Below are 21,831 nucleotides of genomic sequence, written 5' to 3'. Positions count from 1 at the left end.
TTCATATTCATATTCATATTCAGACTCAACTTCATATGAACATCGAGATTCAAGTTTATTAATTTAGACATTATAATCATACATATTCCGTATTTATACTATACTCACATTCATATATTCATGAATACATCATATCTTAATTGTTATTCATACTCATAAGTATATTCTCATATATGAACAGACGTATTGAGAATTACTTAACTCAACGCATTGATTATTTTTTATATTCATACTTTTATTTATATTAATATTGTAATTCAAACTCGCATCTATATTCTTACTAATACATTTACTCATATTCGTACTCATACTCATATTCCTTATCATATTAAAAATCATATTTTTTTATCATATCCATAATTGATATTAAAATATTATATTAAAATAATTGTATATTCATACTCATACTCAGATACACATTCGTACTCATATTCGTATTCCTACCCATATTCAAAATCGTAACATTTTTAATCATACCCATAATTGATATACAAATATCAGATGGTACAATTTGGTATCCATACTTATACTTAGATTCATATTTGGACTCATATTCACATTCATACTTATATTTAAAATCGTGCTTTGTTTAAATCGTACTCATAATTGATATACAAATATCAGATATTACAATTTGGTATCCATACTTATACTAAGATTCATATTCGTACTAATATTCATATTCATACTCATTTTAAAATTTTTTATTTTTTTAAATCATATCCATAATTGATATACATACAAGTATCTTATGTTACAGTTTTATATTCATACTCATATTCATACTTGTACTCATATTCGTATTCATTATCGTACTCATTTTTTTAAATCATAACCATAATTGATATTCAAACATATTATGTTATAATTTTATAACCATACTCATATTCATATTCATATTCGGAGTTCGGAATATAAATAAATTAAATGATACCCATAATTGATTTACAAGCATCTTGTGTTACGGTTTTATATTCATACTCATACTCATATGCATACTCGTACTCATATTCATTATCGTATTAATTTTTTTTAAATCATATTTTATGCTACAGTTTTATATCCATATTTATACTCATACTCATATTCATATTCATAAAGTACACACACTCAAAATCATTTAAATTTTGTATACCCTTGAGCTTAATGTTACACATACTTCTTCCACATTCAAATTCACATTTTCTATAACCTCTTTCTGCTTATTCACACATCCGTTACTTATTTTTCAATTAAAGCAACATTCTTTTAATTCCCACCCAACCACACACACTCACTTCGCTTGCCTTGCCGTAATTTCGCCACGCCAAAACTTAATTGCTGCATTCAACTTCTGCCACAGTAATTTTGCAATTTTTTCCCTTCTTTCATTGGCAGTTCATTTATGCATATTTTTGCGCTCATTTCGTCGCACACACACACACACACATACACCTCGATATGTATTTTTTTAATTTTTTCACAGCGTACCACTACTTTCTTATTTCCGTCTTTCCGGTCGAATTTCCGTCACCTCGCCTTTAGGTTACCTCCTCAACGTCTCGCCTTCCTTCCGCCATTGCTTGCTTCCTTCCGCTGGAGTGCGCCGACGGCGTCTGCTGCTCGCATGCTTGGTGAGGTGGAAGGAATGTTATATAGCAATAAATATATTTAAATTGTATGTATGTATGTGTGTATATATGTGCGCTTATGTTTATGACATGCGACCTAGTTGCTCCATATACGCAAATTGACTTTCTTTCAAGTAGTTGCGCCAACAAATAGAAACACTTACACACACACACTCATATACTCATACTCATACTCATACTCTCCAGCACACACACTCATATTTTTTTATTTACTACTCATAAACGAAATTTCTGCCATTATATTTTCATTTTCATGCAAAAATTTTCGGTATCTACTCGGGCACTTCTGGCACTTGTGCTTGCTTTATTCAACGCTATCGCCACTTGTGCCACACAACTTCTTAAAGTCGGCGTCGTCATCTTAAATTTGCTGCTCGTCGCTTTGTGGTGTTTTTCCAAGGCACAGGCAGCCAGATAGATTTCGTTGCCACCATTATGCTTCGCCTCGCATTCCATAACTCAACGCGTGCATGTGTTGAGCGCATATACATATATATATATGTATATATATCCGAGTATATGAATATAAAACGGCGTCTTGTCGCTCGTTTGCCCTGCTTGTGAAATCCCTGTTGTATTTTTTTGGCGTCTGTTTGTTGGCTTGGCAGCTCATTTTGCAGCATCCGTATTTGATTTATCTTCCAATCGTTTAAGTAGACACTTAAGCTTTCGCTGGGAGTCAGCACATTTTTCGGCAGATTTTCTCGTTGCTGGCCTTGTTCATTTTGGCGTCTCACATTAAATTCGGTTAATTAAATTTATTAAAATGGTCCATTCATTATATGGCTTTGACACTCTTCTTTGCATGTTGTTCATTTATAATTATTTTCTTTTGTTTTTTGTGCTTTGATTGTTATAGAGGAAATTTAATTGAGTGAAGGAATTCGAGCAAATGAAGCATGATGCTATTTTTGGAAGGAATATATACAAAGAAGCTTAGAGAAATAATGAATCAAAGACACCAAGCAATGAAATGAAAATATCAATGGAATCTATACAGACATCTTAAAGAAAGATTTTGAGATATCCATAATAACTTAAACAGTTCTCCAACACTTTATCCCTGAAATTTAAGGTGTTCGGAAGAAAATAATTAGCTTCATCTATAACTCACATCTGCATAGCTCAGTATATATTAACAAATTCTCAGAAGTCTGAGTTTCGATCAAATGAAACTGGTTATCATGCTATCGTAGCGACAGTGAGAATTTCACCAATATGTTATAGATATTCCATATTCACTGCTCTCTTGGTCAGTCTCTAAACAGTTATTTCTGATAACGTTGGGTTCTTTAAATAAGTTTCTGTTGATTTATGTCTCCGATATATTATTTATTCTGTATATTATTAGGTCTACAACTTTGCTTCCGCCGTTTTCCAATAGATATCTCTAGGGTCAAGCACTGGTCGATTAAATCGTTTTTTATCGGTCTTGGATATTTGTGTCAACATTAACCCAACAAAATATTTGTAGAGATCTGTTTGCATCCCCAACTTATCCTCAACTGAAAATATCTCTTTTTGAGCCGAATTCTCGACATTTTCACGGAATACGCATGCTGCCAGAAAGAATGGTCAAAAGTAGTAGCTAGCGACAGCCAATATTTTGAATAACATTTATACAAACAAGTAAGGAAGGGCTAAGTTCGGGTGTAACCGAACATTTTATACTCTCGCAATTTATTTATTTAACTTTATTTATATTTACAATTTAACCCACATATTCGTCATATATATGGTATAAAGTACATTGAAAGTTGGAAACCATAATATTAGGTTAGAAGCACCGAGGTCCACATGTTCGATGTATGGGGCCTTGAAAATATATGGTCCGATTTTGGCGATTTTTAGAATGGGGCTGCCACACTATAAACGTAGTATTTGTGCAAAGTTCTGCACCGATATCTTCACTAGTGCTTACTTTATATATTGTAAAGTAAACGATTCAGATCGTCTTCAAAGTTCTGGTATCTAGGAAGTAGGCGTGGTTGTGAAGCGATTGGGCCTATTTTCACAACATATCATTGGGATGTAAGGAAACTATTACAAACCAAGTTTCATTGAAATCGGTCGAGTAGTTCCTGAGATATGGTTTTTGACCCATCAGTGGGCGACTCCACGCCCATTTCCATTTTGTAAAAAAAATCTGAGTGCAGCTTCCATCTGCCATTTCTTTAGTGTTTCTGACGTCTTTCGTTAGTGAGTTAACCCACTTTTAGTAATTTTCAACCTAACCTTTGTATGGGAGGTGGGCGTGGTTATTATCCGATTTCTTTCATTTTTAAACTGTATTAGGAAGTAGTTAAAAAAAGCGACTGTGAAAAAGCTTAGTTATGGCACGTTATGTCTTTTCGGTTTTCGCCATTTTGTGGGCGTGTAAGTGGTCCGATTTTGCTCATTTTCGAAAGCAACCTGCCTATGGTGCCTAGAAATAAGTGTGGCAAATTTCATCAAGATATCTTAATTTTTACTCAAAAAAAAAAAAGCATCGATCTGTTCCCATGAATATTATCTAGACCAGAAGACTGAGCTAAATATTTTCAGTATTATCTTTTTTATTTAAAAAATTGGAAAGGAGAAGATGCCAAATGGAACTGCTACACTAGTTTAAGGAAACAAGATAAGAATTAACAATGCTGAAGGCTCTGCAACTATAGCGAGTAAAACTATCTTAAACATTATGCATAAGACCGTGTGCTCACGAGCAAATTTTTATAGGTCTTCGAAGAGGAAGAAGAGAGGAGGTTTCTAAAAGGCCACAATCCACACTTACACCAGAACTATCGATTTAAGAAATATTTTGCGGATTCTTACATAGTACTATACATAGTACCCATCTGTGTAACAAATTTATGTAGGAATCTCTACAAGTCAAGACTATATAGTTTAAGTTGAATGAGTCGAAAGACAAATTGATTCGATCTTACGAACTAGCACAGCTTCCTAATAATTTCATGGATATTTCTTGGTAAGAGAATTTTCACAGAAGTCATGTTAGGACCTATACTAGGCATTCGTAGTGCATTCCTCTTTAATTTCTAGAACCTATACTAAAAGTGTATGTTCGAAATAATACTGTTAGGAATAACATATGAGCCAAGGCCCGGGAGCGATAAGCTTTTATCACCTAGATATACTGGTCTCTTATATTAAGAGAGAGATTGGTGTTGAGCCATTGTTTACTAATATGAAATCGCGGAGAGATATTTCTCAATAATAAGACCATTGACCATAGGACCTCTACATGATTCTCTAACTATAGACTAGTTATTCACAAGTATACTGGATGATAATCTTTAGGTCATATAAGAATATATAATATGTAGGAATGACCAAGCCATATCCGATTAGATTCCATTTACACCTTCTGCTAGATATATAACCTCTTACATGATTTGTAGCAAGAGTCTTGCTGTTATGCGAGAAATAGATGGTCTTACAAATTCCAAGCGAGCTTCAAATGGCTGATGGAATTTTATGACAAACTTATTAAAGGTGTTCGGAACTTGCCCGCCGAAGAACTCTGTAACAGTTTTCTTTAATGTTCCTCGGAAACTGATAAATAACCCTGGTTTTTCGAAGTAGCACTCATCCTAAAACTATACTACGAACGACATACGGTTTTATGGTTAACTGAAGTCTATAGTTAGGAACTAATTCTACCAACGAATGAATGTCACATGGGGCAAGTGGCTGATTATAAAGATGTATCAGTATACAAAATATATATACAATGTGGGGTTATAAACCAATTTCTGGAACCACTACTAAAATTAAAACTCTAATTAAACTGAAAAATATTATATCTATCTCAGAATTGTTATGATGATATCGTTTAATGTTGAATGTATGAGCAAAATGTTAGATGTAGGAAATAAATTCGATTGTAGTACATAAAAAATATTTCAGAAACAAAACACTCAAACCAAAAACAACAAAAATTAAACTAAAATATTATTCCAAACTATACAAGTCTACTCAATTTTCCAATCACTCAAATTAACAACCTCACATTTCACACACTGCACTGCAGCAATTGGCTAATCAATAACTATTTTTCAAATTCCATTTTGCAGATAAAGCAACGAAAAACTGAAGAGAGAAAAAGATGAAAAGCATCGAAATCAGTTTTTATGCGAAAGCAATTTTTTTGTTTGCGGCAAAACCAATTAATGCAGCAGCAATTGTGAGCGCTCGCCGCGGCATCAACTAAAGCGAGAACTCAAAGCAGTGGTGGTGATGAAACTAAATACAATTGCAGTATAACTGTAAGTACGGAAGCGAAAGAGAGGAAAAGCCAATAAAACGTCAGCGATATGCAATAACATCACCAGTAGCAACAACAACAGTAGCAGCAACAGCAATGAGTGCTACAGTGAAAAAGTAATTAAAAACGAACTTTAACCCATTTAACTATAGCGTTGGTGGTGGTGTTTACGAAGGCGTACAACGCCCACACATACGAGCCACATACCTACATATATACTCATACACACACTTGAAAGTGAAATAAATACAACAACAACAGCAAAAAAGAAAAATTTTAGCAAACATTTGAAAAGCATTGAAAGTTTGCTTAAAGCGTTCGCTAGAAACCAACCACACGGCCAGGCGGCGGCTAGCGTGTACAGAAAGTGCCGTTAGTGTTTGAAGAAGTTGCTGAGGCGTTGAGAGTGGCGGTGTGTGTACGTGTGCCTGTAGAAGTGTGTGCGTGTATGGAAATTTCAGCGTATCGTTGTTTGTGTAGTCGTAGTGTAGTAGCAGCAGCGCTGAAGCGGCATACGTGTACAGAGGAACAGCAACAACAACAAGAACACAAACAAGAGCAACAGAAAAAACTGGATTACTGTTCGGGGCAGCAACAACAACGAACAACGCTAACAAAATGCAGAAGGAAAATAATACGACAGCGGAAAATTGCCAATTTGTGGGGCCATATCGTCTGGAGAAGACGCTGGGCAAAGGACAGACGGGTGAGTTGTGTTGAGAAAAACAAAAAATAACAAACAAGCAAATGAAAAAAAAAAAACAAACTGAGTGTAAATGGAGTTAGTGCTTCGAAAAGGGAGAGTTCTGTAGTCACTCAAGACTTCAATGCATATACGAGATGTGTTCAAAAAATAACGGGAAAATTTTCGAAATTTTTTATTTTTTATTTTTATGACTCCGTGTGACCTTTTTATACTCTCGCAACAAAAGTTGCTAAGATATACTATCTAGTTTTGTTCAAATAACGGTTATTTGTAAGTCATAAAACTAAACGAGTTAGATATAGGGTTATATATATCAAAATGATCAGAGTGACGAGACGAGTCACAATCCGAATGTCTGTCTGTCCGTCCGTCCGTCCGTGCAACGGATAACTTGAGTAAAAATTGAGATATCTTGAAAAAACTTGGAACACATGTTCCTTGGGAATATGGGTTGCTTTCGAAAATGGCCAAAATCGGACCACTGCCACGCCCACAAAATGGCGAAAACCGAAAACACATAAAGTGTCATAACTAAGCTATAAATAAAGTTACAAAAGTAAAATTTGGAATAAAGGATCGCACTAGGAAGGGGCATATTTGGATGTATTTTTTTTGGGAAGTGGGCGTGGCCCCGCCCCTAATCGATTATTTGTATATATCTCGCAAACCAATAAAGCTATATAAACCAAACTTTCAGCAGTTGATTCTCTTACGTACACATTACACACCATGAAAATAGTTGAAATCGGATAATAACCACGCCCACTTCCCATACAAAGGTTATGTTGAAAACTACTAAAAGTGGGTTATCTCACTAACGAAAAACTTCGGAAATACTAAATTTTACAGAAGAAATTGCAGACGGAAGCTGCACTCAGATATTTTTACAAAATGGAAAATGGGCGTGGCATTGCCCACTTATGGGTCAAAAACCATATCTCAGGAACTACTCGACCGATTCGAATGAAATTCGGTATATAATATTTTCATGACACCCTGAAGACACGTGTGGAAAATGGATGAAATCGGTTCACAACCACGACAACTTCCCATGTAACGCAATTTTGAACTCCATCTTATTCCTTCACTTTATAATATATACATAAGGAACCAATGAAGATAGCGAAATAAAACTTTACACAAATACTGTATATGATCTGTGGCATCACTTGTGAAAAAATTGTCGAAATCGGACTATAACTTTTCAAAGCCCCGAATATCGAATATGAAGAATTCAGTGCCCCATGGTAATTTTTCACCGAAAATTTCGGTAAATCTCTCCGGTATCTTAATTTAATGTAGAGGAAATATTTTTCTTCTAATAGTGTAACTTCCCCTAGCTTTCATATACCTAATTATAGGATTTTCAAACTGGGTCAAATTGTGTGTTATCTTAATAAAAATATATCAATAAATTGCGAGAGTATAAAATGTTCGGTTGCACCCAAACTTAGCCTTTCCTAACTTGTTTATATTTTTTTTATTTTCTTATATTATTTTTCAAAAAGGAAAATTCCCGTTATTTTTTGAACATACATTTTGGTATGTATATCTAACACATACATATGTAACCACACATGCGTTGAACTGTAAAAATACACAGCGCTATCCATGCCAATTTCACACAAGCTCCTCAGCTGGCACTTTGCATTCAAATTGGTTATGGAATGAGCCGTGCAGACGGCGACGCAAGTGTGAAATTGGCGTTGGCTTGGGTATTTGAAAAATTGTGGCAACAATTGATTGTTGTTGTTATTGCATAAATTTCGGTTTGGCCACAGTGTATTGTACAAGCGTGCTTGTGTGGCAATTTGTTAAACAAGCAACTCCAAACGAGCACTCTCCACTTCACTTTTTTTCTTCCACACACACTACAAACAAACACATATGACTGTAAATTTATCTATGTTTTCTTGCTTACTGTCTTTCTAGGCTTGGTTAAGTTGGGCGTACACTGTGTGCTCGGTCGTAAGGTGGCCATTAAAATAATCAATCGCGAAAAGCTCAGCGAATCGGTGTTAATGAAGGTGAGTACACAACAACTCTACAACTCTTGAAAATCGAAGAAACATACCAAAAGCGGACGATGAGAAAAATAGATAATATCACAGCCAAATGTATGGCACAGCTGTAGACAGGCAGACATTTAGCTACATTCGTAGAAAGATAAATGTGCGCCTCGTCGGTGGCGAGCGTGTGCGTCACGAACGTTAGTGTTAACGATATAAGTCATTAGCACAGACACGCAAAAGTAGTTTTGAGCAAGTTTTGTTGTTTTTTTACGGCTGTCGCTGTTGTGTAATAGTCGGCGTTGTGCGCCAAATTAATGTCACGTATACGCCGTGTCGTGCGACTACTGGCTTTTGATAGTATGAAGGCGCAAATCATGTAGCGTATTTGCAAACATGCTGTGATCAAGTGGTTTAAATTGGTTTACATGGGGAATGATATTGCTGCCAAGTTTAGCAGACTACGATTTGAACAATTTTAAATATCTTTTTACAGTTTATTCTAAAGGATAATAGAAATATAGACTTGCACTTAAAAAAATACTGAACATAGATAGAAATAAGGGCCTGCAAAAAGCATAAATATATTAAATTTCCATTCCAGCTGCTCTTCTACTTAAATAAGCTAATTTATAAAAATGTTTCTGATATAAAAATGCCAAAACAAAATTTATTTTAATTTTTTAAATATTTTTCATATACAAAATTTTACTAAATGTAGTTTAGCGATTCAAAATTTGTAAGGTAGGGCTAAGTTCGGTTGTGACCGAATATTTTATACTCTCGCAATTTATTTATTTAATATTATTTAATAAACAATTTGACCCACATATTCATCATATATATGGAATAAAGACGATTGAATGTTTGGAACTCTAATATTAGGTATATTGGAGCTAGGTCAAGTTATCAGCATCATAGAGATGCAAGGAAAATATTACAAACCGAAATTCATTGAAATTGGTAGCGTATTTTCGGAGATATGGTTTTTGACCCATAAGTGGGCGGAGCCACACCCGCTTAAAATTTTGTATACCAATTCCTACCTTCTTTATAATGAAATTTAAGGTTTCTGATGTTTTTCCTTACTGATTTAAAGCATTTTTAGTGGCTTTCAACACCCGATTTCCTCCATTTTTGGACTGCATAAGGAAGTCCCTGAAGAACATGACTTCTGAGAGTTTGGTTGATAAAGCTTTAGTAGTTGACGAGATATGTACCAAAAACTTAGTACGGGGCGGGACCACGCCCACATCCCCAAATAAATTACATCCAAATATACCCCTTTGTACCAAAGTTTACTTTCATAGCTTTATTTATGGCTTAGTTATGGCCCTTGGTTGTTTTCGGTTTTCGCCATTTTGTGGGCGTAGCAATGGTCCGATTCGCACATCTTCGAAAGTGACCTTCCTATAGTGCCAAGAAACACGTCTACCAAGTTACATCAAGCTATAGACGAACAGAAAGGGTTTCTCTCTTCTTTAATCACTGTTCCGTAATTTTCCCTATTTACTGACACTAGCTGATATTATGAACTTGAAATTTATTACAAAATAGTCATCCAAGGTCTTTGATATTTCCAATAAAGTATATTTTCGCGTATAACTAAGCCAAGTACGTCGCAATTTGTAGTCAAATCGAACTGTAAATCTGACATAATAGGAAGATAACACAAATTTCATGAAAGTACCGATCACAGCGCCAATTCAGAAATCAAATACAGTACAAATCGATTCAATCACACCATAAAAACGAGTTTAATGTAGAAATCACCCACAGCGACATCTATGAATTCAAACAAAGAACGGATCCAGTTTTTTTAAGACTAACATAAATATCTGTGTATTTCGAACCCAATACGGACCACGATTTGAGAAAATCGCACAATAAAATGTAGTTTTACATAAATATCATTCACAGCGCCATCTATAGGTTCAAACTGCTAACAAAATTCTTCGTACATCACCTTTTTAATCAGAGTAGAGCTAGTGATACGCTTATTAATTATAATTTAGAGATCATAAAAAGAGCCGCTAAAGCACATAAAGTACCCTTGACCCACTGAATGATCACATAAAAACTGGAGTAAATGAAATGTTCGACCTCAAATAAGCATGGACATAGAGTAAGCTAAATGGAATCGATGACATGTGTTCGAAAGTAAACGGCTACCTTCTTCACTGCTAGGAGCCTAACACTCTCCACTACCAAATCCACAGCGACCCTATTCACGAATTGGACGTAGGAGAACAGTCTAGTCCTGAACATTTAAGTCGATAGCATTAAAATTCCGACGGCCAATAACCCCAACATTTCGGGTGTTGCACCTGTACTCCTTCACTCCCCACACGACCGCGATTGTAATCAAGGTACAGAGCCGCAACAAAATCCCCAAGTCGCTAGCTGGCAGCACCTGGGGTAAAGACAAATAAACATTGTTAGCAACTTGCCAGGCAAACGGCCGGCCGGTGCTAAACTACTCAGCCCCAATATGGTCGCCTGAATGCAATAGGACGCAGATGGGGAAGCTTCAGACTTGTCAAAACACCGCTCTCCGGACAGCTACAGAGTACCTTCCTGAAATACGTCGACGACCTACAAGACTATACCGGCAAGACTTCGGATGCGACAAACTATAGACAAGCACTGAACGTCATTCACAGAAGAGCCATTAACACCTTCATTGACTCCCTCCCCGTGAATGGCGTACATGGAGAAACAACAGCCCCTGTCGCAGACACAGAGCTCGAGTTGCCTCGCGAAACTAGAGTGACCCTTGCGCAAATTCGTTCTGAATATTGTAGCAGACTAAACTCCTACATATCCAGACTAGACCCTGACATACTCATCATATGTCCTGCATGCAAAGAGTCCCCGCATGACACTAAACACCTATTTGCATGCTCCCTAAATACTACTCATCTAACACCCCTTTCCCTTTGATCCGACCCTATTGAAACAACTCGTTTCCTGGGCCTAGGCTTGTCGCTTCAGGCAGGCTTGAGTAACCGTTACAACAACAACAACTACACATACATAAGCTCCTTTCTTTGTCACATTTTTCCTAACCAACTGAAAATATTTTGTTATTCTTGCCAAGCATTTGAAACATATTGGCCATCATTGAGTTTTATATATAACATTTCCTACATTTCCTCAGCACCTTTTATTATTTCTATAAAAAAATACCGAAGCTCAATCGCACACTCAAACCACCACCACCATCACCATCACCACCGAATAACAATAACAAACCCATCAGGCGCTATCCATTCAATTGGTTACTACATATGTCCAATTCTATTGTTTGATGCTTCCCATTATATAAAATGAAAATAGTAAAAAAATTAGAAAAAAATGGAATCAAATACAGTGTCCTTCCCCCAGTTTGCTTACTAACTGTTTAATGGTTAGCCTGCATGTTGGCCGAAAAATCGACAGCCTGCACGCGAACTAAATATTTGGCCCTCACACACACACACACAGGGGCACACACACCGCATATGCGGCCGCTTGACTGCGCCAGTTCAGCAGCGAAATCCTTTCGACAAATATTTTTAGTTCGGCTAGTTTTCGATTATCGCTTGTATGCCTCGTCCTTTTGTGTTCTTTTCTACAACAAACAAGCAAACATGTGAGTGTGTGTGTATGTATGTCTAAATGTGTTTATTGTTATTTGCAGTCGAAAGCCTAAAGCTTTTGTTGCTGCTATTCTCAAGGGTATACATATATGTATATGTATATATGTACGTATTCCTGCTTGCTCTGACTCTGGCTTTTATATTTAATATTTAATATTTGCTTTTGTTTTCGGTTTTTAGTTTTCGCTTTGTCTGCACTTTTTTGTTGCTTTTTTTTGTTGTTTTTATTTTTTTAGTTTATTAATGCGCACAGTATTGTTTGTGGCGACTTGCTGGTGTGCGAAGCGGATATAAATTTTCATTAGTGACACGTGTTTTCCCATAGTTGACTAACAGAAATTGTGGATAATAAAGAAGGGGAAATAAAAAAAATCGAAAAAAATATAAAAAAGGTATTTGTGGGTAGTGAAGTTTATTACGGGTTTTTTTTCTTACTAACTGGCTATAAGCGCCCAGCTTTGTGGTTAATGATCTTTCACGCTTAATAACTTTTAATTTAAATGGAATATTTTTTATGCCAGCGACGGAAGTATTTATATAACATTCAATTCTTAACATACAAATGTGATATATTTGTATGAAATAATACGAGTACTATTATATAATTTTTTTCCTCAATCCCTCATTGTAGTTCTTCATACCAGCGACTTCGTCTCGCTGTCGCCTTGCTTGTCGTAAAATCCTTATCAACTTTGATTATTGTGTATTTAGGTCACGAAGTCGTCATTTTTTTGAGTGCACATTAAACGTAAGCAGCTTTTCGATAACTTCATTTCAGTTGAAAGCTTTTCGCTGAAAAGAGAAATTGGTAGTTAGTGGAACTCTTTACATGTATGTATGTGAACAAATACTATAAGGTATAGACGAGCAAATATTTCTTAAGGTACTTACACAGCTATTCAGATATTCAATGAATACGAAAATGTAGGATAGAGTGTAAAGTGTAACACGATTATGGCTAAAATGCTTGATACTATATGAATGGATAAATATATACATATGCACCTATGTCTATCTATTCATAAACGATTTTAAAATTTGGGAAAATCGATATTTTTTTAGCTGTATTATCGTCTCATTCACGAGAATGCCCTCTTATTAATTCTGCTCGGTGGAATTCATATTTAAAGTATGCAGCAATAGTTAAGAGGCTGAAATTCGGTTGTCATGAATTTCCGATCAGCCTCACTAATTGCCACCCCTTATGCTCTCTGCTCTTTACTCGTTGTCAGGTTTGCAAATTATTCTGAACAGAACTTGTGGAACAACCTTATTACTCGGAACCAAAAACATTAAAATTTTTTTTGTCGATTCTAAAGTGTTTTTAATGGTCCCTGCTAACGTTAATTTGCTGAACAGTATATCCATTTCATTTACGATTAGGAATTTTCTATCTCAGAGAAAAAATTATTTTTTTACTTCCATCTTATCACATAATCATTTTTTTCAGCTAAGATTCAGTCTTTTGACTACTGCCCAATGTAGGCTAGGCTAGGCTTCAATTTATATCAAAAACTTTCTGAACCAAGTTCAAACCTACTTATAGCCTTTGCACATAGCCAAACTAATAGTTCAATTAAATTTTTTATTGAGAAACCAGTTTTTGCCCTCCATACTGCCGGTTACTCGATAACCGATCAGCTGTTATACATTTTTGTTTTTTTCTTTTCATCGCCGCGACATCCAACTCAATAACTCGCAGACAAAAAACATTTATATAATTACAAATACGGTTTCTTTCGCCGAATTGCATTTCATTTTCAAGTCGAATAAAATTAAAAAAAAAAAGGAATATAGATTTTTATTTTGTATGGTAAACCGATCTTAATCAGCGTTTTAATCGAGCAAAGACCGGTTAATTGATCAATTAGCTCCTGTGTGAAAAGGCCATTACTTACTTCATCAATTTAATCACTTGAGAACATTTATCTCAATTTACAATACAATAGAACATTTAACTAATTACACCGTTACGCTTAATGTACAATTAATGTATGAAAAGTAACTCATGCAATCCTGTGAAGTATGCTGAATGAGAAAAGTAAATATCATGTTTATTAGAGAAATGAAATTTGCATGAAAATAGCGTCAGAATATATAGCATATGGCCAAATGTTGCAAGTATTAGTAATATGTAAGCCATTAACAGATTAATGCCTGTGTTCAAAGTTGAGTTGTTATCCACAGTTGAGTTGTCATCGTTTTCATTTACGATATCTCTTTGAAGTTTTTATTGATACACTAGCAGACCCGGCCACACGTTGTTGTGGCTAAGGTATACATTAAATTAAGTTGGTCCAATCTTGGCTTCGGCGACAATATTGATTACTCGAGGTCGATGTAACGCAGCATGATGACAACTCACACTACTTTTAATTGCAAAGTGAGTGGTGAGGGTACAGGCAATTTTAAATAGTTTGGGATAATTGACTACGTCATCCTGGTTTGTGGCTGTGTCAACTCGATCATCGATATCTTTGTTTTTTTTACCACCAATATAGGTCATTCAATCAGTCATTTATGGTTATCATATTGAGGTTTCATGTCAGGAAAACTTCTCTTTCAAGTCAATGAAGTGACAGAAATCTGTTGGAAATGCTATTAATCCATCGAGGTGTCAACTGCGACCCTACCATTTCCAACTGCTTCTACAATCGCAATTTGATATTGTTGCAAAAACACTCAAATGTTAGTTGTTAATTTGCGATTCTTTATGTGTCACCACAAATTAAATTACTTTAGGCATGCGATTAGCCCGTCAGTAACAGTTGATCCAGGAGTAATTGGAAGAGTCTGGCGTAAATCACCTGTTAACAGAATCCTGGCTCCGCCAAAAACGTTTATTGACAATCAAGATCTTATAAAGTCCTGTGCAGTACCTCAAGCGACTTCTTGAATGTTTGGAAAATCTTCGTTATAGCGCTATTTTTGGCGATTTTGCCGACTGGTGTTTCATTCATTTGCAATTTAGGAGTAATTTCAAGGCCGAATGTGCCGTTTGTTTGCCTACTAACAGGTGTTAAGTTGCCCCTATTCCCGTTAACCTTGGTGGTTAAAATCAGTGAAATTGGTTCTGGAATCACATCAGCCCTTATATACTATATGTTATGATTTTCTATGGGACTTTATGCCGAATATATAGGTCATATTGTGTGTTATCTTAATAAAATTACATCAATAAATTGCGAGAGTGTAAAATGTTCGGTTGGACGTGAACTTAGCCTTTCCTTAATTGTTACAAATTGTTTTGGGCTATCGACACAACCTTATACAATTGAACAATAACAAAAATATTTTAACAAAGCAACAATGACAACCTTCAAAATATTATTTTTTTTGTTTTCTCATTTATATTTTTCTTGTCAACTCGAATAAAATTCTCTTATTGATATCTTCCTCGCAATTTTTACATATTTACTCACTTTCTAATCTTTTTCTGGTCTTCCACGAATATTTCAAGACTAAAATTAGCCAGATCGGTTTGAACTTCAACAACCAATAACTTCCCGATTTTAGAAAATTTTTAATTTTCTTCGCGGAAAGTTAAAAAAATTTAGGGGTGGACCACCCTTAACATTTAGGAGGATGAAAAATAGATGTTGTCCGATTCTCCACTCTAGCCGATATGCACGTTAAGATTCACGAAAATCGGTCGAGCGGTTTCAGAGGAGTTCAATAACGTACACCGTGACACGAGAATTTTATATATTAGATTTAGAAACCATTTTAGACAGCTATGAAATATTAATACTTTAAGCCAAATGGAGTATATTTCAACATCAGTTCCGCTCAATTAAGTAATATCTGAATTGACTCAATTAATTGACTCGTTTGAGCATGGTATTCATCAAACTAAAGACAAAATAAAGATTGAGGAATAGTTAGTAGTTCTGGAACTGTGGAATAATATCGTTATACATATTACTTGAATATTATTTTTGCCAAAATTCCATCTAGTATTAGTCCAATAATAATATTTATGATATATTAAAATAGACGTGTTTATTTTAAGCCATAAAGACCTATGCAATCAGCAATTAATTTTCACTAAAAATTAAATCAATAGTCAAATTAACTTAAGTCGACTTCAGTGAGCTTAATAAAAACTAGCAAACTAAAAGTTTTGATAATATTTCAAATAATTACACTTAATACACTTTTAATTGCATTTGTAAGCCTTTGCCATTGCATTTTATTTCATAAATCGGCTTGGAAATAGGCCACTTCCCTAAAGAGGAGAGGGGTCATTAGAGATTTGTTGGAATTACGCAAACGAGAAGCTAATTGAAGTTTAAGCTATTTAACTACTCGCTGGGGAAAATCAGTGTATTGAGTATAAAAAATATATTAAAATGACAAAAATATATGAAAATAGTTTGAAGGTGGGTGCGTAATGTGATATATTCGGAATAATATATAAAAACACATAATTCATCAATAAGATAACAAGCAGTGTTATAGAACACCAACAACTGATATATTGCCGTAAAAATTAAGTGAAAAAAAGTTGACTTTGTCACTAGTGTCTCTATCGTCATAACTCAATATATTGACTTAACTATTTCTAAAAATATACTATGCACATAATCGACTTGCGTCTATAGCTTTTATTTACTTAATATACTAGACACTTTCCTTTCTACCTGTTTCGTTGTTATTAATATCGTTTCTTTCTTTATTCCTTTTCTCACTTTTTCTAGGTGGAACGTGAAATTGCTATTATGAAATTGATTGATCATCCACATGTCTTGGGATTGAGCGATGTTTATGAGAATAAAAAATATTTATACTTAATATTAGAACATGTTTCGGGTGGTGAATTGTTTGATTATTTAGTGAAAAAAGGACGACTGACGCCGAAGGAGGCACGTAAATTTTTCCGTCAAATAATATCAGCATTGGATTTTTGTCATTCACATTCCATATGGTAAGTGTTATATAGTTGATATATCGAAAAACTGTTTTCTCGTTAATGGTGACAAAAAAATGATATTTATTTGTAGTGCATAATTTTAGTACAATTCGTATGTAGATCAAGATATGCGAAAAAAATGCCATTCAATTCTTAACTAAAGCGAGAACTAAACCATTTAAATTTTAATACTTTTTTGACTAATTTAGTACAAAATTTTCAGTGCTCAAATTTAATACAATATTTTTAGTACCAATTTTTTTAGCAATATTTTTAGAAATACAATTCGCATATTAAATTAAAACCCCAGCCGTAATTTTGCTTTTAGACCACACAATTTAGTATACAAGTTCAAATACTGTTTCATTGCTCAGATGTTTTAGTACTTCCAAGCACTTTAGTACAAAAAATATTTTTGAATGACCTTTTAATGCAAAACTTTCACTCTGGTGTACATTTAGGTGGTACTAAAGTTAAGTTAATTATTTTTAAATATTTTGAAAACAATTTTTTTTAAATATTTTTAGTACACCCAAAATACATATATCAAAATAGAAAAAAAAATTCGAACATTTTTTCAGTACAGAAAAATACTAAAAACAGAGTTTCAGTGTTATTTCGTTTTACACTTTTTTAGTACAATGATTTTAGTACACATGGAATGTGGCGTAAGCCATTTGGGAACAAAACAAATATTTTGGTTAAGACAAGACAAGACAAGACAGGACAAGACATGACATGACATGGCAAAAGACAAGACAAGACAATACAAGACAAGACAAGACATGACAAGACAAGACAAGACAAGACAAGACAAGATAAGACATGACAAGACATGACAAGAAAAGACAAGACAAGACAAGATAAGACAAGACAAGACAAGACAAGACAAGACAAGACAAGACAAGACAAGACAAGACATGACAATTCATGGCAAAAGACAAGACAAGACAATACAAGACAAGACAAGACAAGTCTTTTAGTACACCACTGTTATTAATTTTAGATCAAAACTTTAGTATACTCGTCCTAAAATACTCACAAAGACAGTAAAATTATTGAAAGAGATGTTAGACAAAAATTTCCATTGATTTTTTTTATTAGAACATAAGTACTAAAAAATTTTAGTACAAAATTAGTACCAAAATTTAGTAATTCAATTTTAATTTCCAACTTCATTGCATTTTATTGTCCTCAATCACATTTAAATTTGCTGCTCCAACAATTCCCCAAGCGTGTGCGGGTGCGACTTTATCACCAAATGGCGCTGCCAAGTCAACTTTCATGCCTAGCCAATTTGCCACGTCGCCAGGCATTAAATAACTTTTCCGCCTAATCCGCTTGCACCATCTAGACACATATACTTTACATTGTAACTGACATATGTATGCGCATAAATTTTTCATCACCACATTTATTATTGCTTCATACATTTGCAGTCATCGAGATTTGAAACCCGAAAATTTGCTGCTGGACGAAAAGAACAACATCAAAATTGCCGATTTTGGTATGGCTTCGTTGCAACCGGCCGGTTCTATGTTGGAAACCTCATGTGGATCGCCGCATTATGCATGTCCCGAGGTCATAAGGGTAAGTGTAAAATTCTATAGGTAACGGTAAATCCGTGCGCGCCACAAAACTGATGATGATGATGATGACGATGATGACTATGACACCAGCGTCCAACCAAACGCCAAAGTTCGGCGAGTTGAGTGTGTTTGGTTGGGCCATATTTAGCTGCAGAGATTTAGGCATATAGATTAGCAACAGCTTCATAGTGAAGCAACCCAACACACACACATACAGACAACTAACAGTGTTAATTGATGTCTTTCTATGTGTTCGTATGGGTGTGTGCGTGCAGTTTGGTTCTTCCGCTTTTATGTAAAGTTAAATATTGTCCCGCATAAGCTCGCCACTTTTGGCAACAGCTGCAGGCAGCCAGGCAGTCAGGCAAAGCAGCTCGGAAAGCTGTGCAAATACGTACGGATCTCCACCTAGTAGGTCTGTATGTATGTGTGTCTGCGTGTGACTGCAGTGCTGGTTGGGCAAGGACAAGTGGCTGGAGCCACTGCAGCATGCCAAATGAGAGCAAAAGTGGCCATGTCAGCGTGCTTCAATCTGTGCTAATAAGCAAAGCGTTGCCATAGCATGGAGATATATATTATTTTCATATATATAGAGGACAGTATATATATGTACATACATATAGAATTACCTCTATATAAACTAAAATCAGCTTCGTTGTTAACGCTCGCATACTAATACCTTTCCGATGATGATGCTAATGTAATGCTGCCGTTGCTGCTGCTGCCCATCAACGTTAACGGTAAATATTGCCAACGCGTTCGCTCAAAGTCAACTATCCCACTTATCTAACGGTGCACCTACGAGGTGTATTGCTGATATTTAGGCTGTTAATTAGTTAATTATCTCGTTGATGGCGTAAAAGTGAAGTATCGCGGATATGATTAAGAGATGAGTTCGCAAAGCGTTTAAAATAGAAAAAAAATTGTCGGATTGGCCAAATGAAAGGTAAAAGGCATTTTAGTAATTATAATTAATATGCAATATGAAATGAAATAGTTAATCGTAGGAAATACTTAACATTTTGACTATAAGATTAGTACGAGAGGCCTGATTGAGGCATGATTAGGAAGGAATATTTTAAACATCAAAAAATGTTTACCCAAGAGTTATAGGAAATGAGATTATGACAGACTTGTTCCTATACTTTATTTGAAATTCATTTGACAGCAAAATACATTGCTTTGTGACGTTATAAATAAAATAAGGAAGACTTTTCTATACGAATTTTGTAGTTCCTTTCGTTTTGACGTATCGTATCGCAACCTTATCTTTATACTTTATCACATAAGCCCCAGAGCTTTGCAAATTTCTGGCTCCTACGAAATGGAAACTTCTGCCAGTTTTTAACTGCGTTTTTGCAAGATTGGTTCTGTTTCAATTTATTAGAAGTTCAAAAAAAGTAAGACCATTACAACTATACCATTACAACTTTTTTTCTTACCACAAGATTTATAAAAACAAGTAAGGAAGGGCTAAGTTCGGGTGTAACCGAACATTTTATACTCTCGCAATTTATTTATTTAACTTTATTAATATTATATAATACACAATTTGACCCACATATTCGACATATATATTGTATAAAGTCCATTGAAAGTTGGAAACCATAATAAAAATTAGGTTAGAAGCACCGAGGCACTCGTGTTCGATATATGGGGCCTTAAAAACCTATGGTCCGATTTCGGCGATTTTTAGAATGGGACTGCCACACTATAAACATAGTATTTGTGCAAAGTTCTGCACCGATATCTTTACTAGTGCTTACTTTATATATTGTAAAGTAAACGATTCAGATCGTCTTCAAAGTTCTGGTATATAGGAAGTAGGCGCGGTTGTGAAGCGATTTGGCCTATTTTCACAACATATCATTGGGATGTAAGAAAACTATTACAAATCACGTTTCATTGAAATCGGTCGAGTAGTTCCTGAGATATGGTTTTTGACCCATAAGTAGGCGACGCCACGCCCATTTTCCATTTTGTAAAAAAATCTGAGTGTAGCTTCCATCTGCCATTTCTTATGTGAAATTTAGTGTTTCTGACGTTTTTGGTTAGTGAGTTAGCCCACTTTTAGTAATTTTCAACCTAACCTTTGTATGGGAAGGGGGCGTGGTTATTATCCGATTTCTTTCATTTTTAGACTGTATTAAGAAGTGGCTAAAAAAACGACTGTAGAAAGTTTGGTTTATATAGCTCTATTGGTTTGCGAGATATGTACAAAAAACTTAGTAGGGGGCGGGGCCACGCCCACTTCCCCAAAAAAATTACATCCAAATATGCCCCCTCATAGTGCGATCCTTCATACCAAATTTTATTTCCATAGCTTTATTTATGGCTTAGTTATGGCACTTTATGTGTTTTCGGTTTTCGCCATTTTGTGGGCGTGACAGTGGTCCGATTTTGCTCATTTTCGAAAGCAACCTCCCCTCCCATAATACCCTCTTTAGCAACTTTTGTTGCGAGAGTATAAAAATCCTGGTAAATAAATGATATCGATTTATGATATGTGACTTATAAATATCTTGTAACTCTATTCGGATTCGCCAACGATAGAAAGAAAACTATAAAACGATCAATGTGATGTGGCTTCCTATCACAAATATTTGATTCCCTAATAATTTTAGTTGAGATAATATCTTTGACACTTAGTCTTTAATATAAAAGAAACAAAATAAATTTAAGGGGTTAGGGGTAGTCAGAGAAAAAATCAGTAAATTTCTTTGCAATTAAATCATGTTATTTTACAAAAGCAACAAAACACAATGTTTTGACTTGAAGTCACGGAAATTTGAAAAAAAAATTATATAATTTCCAAAGTAATAGCTGTTTGTGTTGACCCAGTTTCAAAGATTCTTGCGGTGCCAATAAGTCCTTGGAGATTCTTCTAAAGTCAATAGGATTAGAAAAATTAGTTTTATAAATAGATAATCATAGGCCTAATCGAAGCTTTTTCGTTTTTTATTTTTTCAAAAATTAACAAAATGGCGGTCACTGGAATTTTTTTTTTTTTTTTAAATTATGGTCTCAATAAATCCAAAATTTTGAAAAAAAAGGTTTGATCAGGCACAGGATTATT

The 21,831-nt window shown here is 34.9% G+C and overlaps 1 protein-coding gene across 1 annotated transcript in view; it reads left to right on the top strand.

Moving 5' to 3' along the window:
* LOC105209093 (serine/threonine-protein kinase BRSK2) overlaps positions 1–21,831 on the top strand; it is a 63,075-nt gene that overhangs the window by 25,407 nt on the left and 15,837 nt on the right. Inside the window, exons 2-5 of the mRNA XM_029038448.2 lie at positions 5,708–6,604; positions 8,537–8,631; positions 16,955–17,181; positions 18,606–18,756. Of these exons, the coding sequence (XP_028894281.2) occupies positions 6,517–6,604; positions 8,537–8,631; positions 16,955–17,181; positions 18,606–18,756 (561 nt within the window). The 5' untranslated portion in view covers positions 5,708–6,516. The remainder of the gene's footprint in view (positions 1–5,707; positions 6,605–8,536; positions 8,632–16,954; positions 17,182–18,605; positions 18,757–21,831) is intronic.

Source organism: Zeugodacus cucurbitae, chromosome 4, assembly GCF_028554725.1.
Source record: "Zeugodacus cucurbitae isolate PBARC_wt_2022May chromosome 4, idZeuCucr1.2, whole genome shotgun sequence".
Taxonomy (NCBI): domain Eukaryota; kingdom Metazoa; phylum Arthropoda; class Insecta; order Diptera; family Tephritidae; genus Zeugodacus; species Zeugodacus cucurbitae.
The sequence above is the reverse complement of the archived record's forward strand: the minus strand, read 5'-3'. Positions and strand labels throughout refer to the sequence as shown.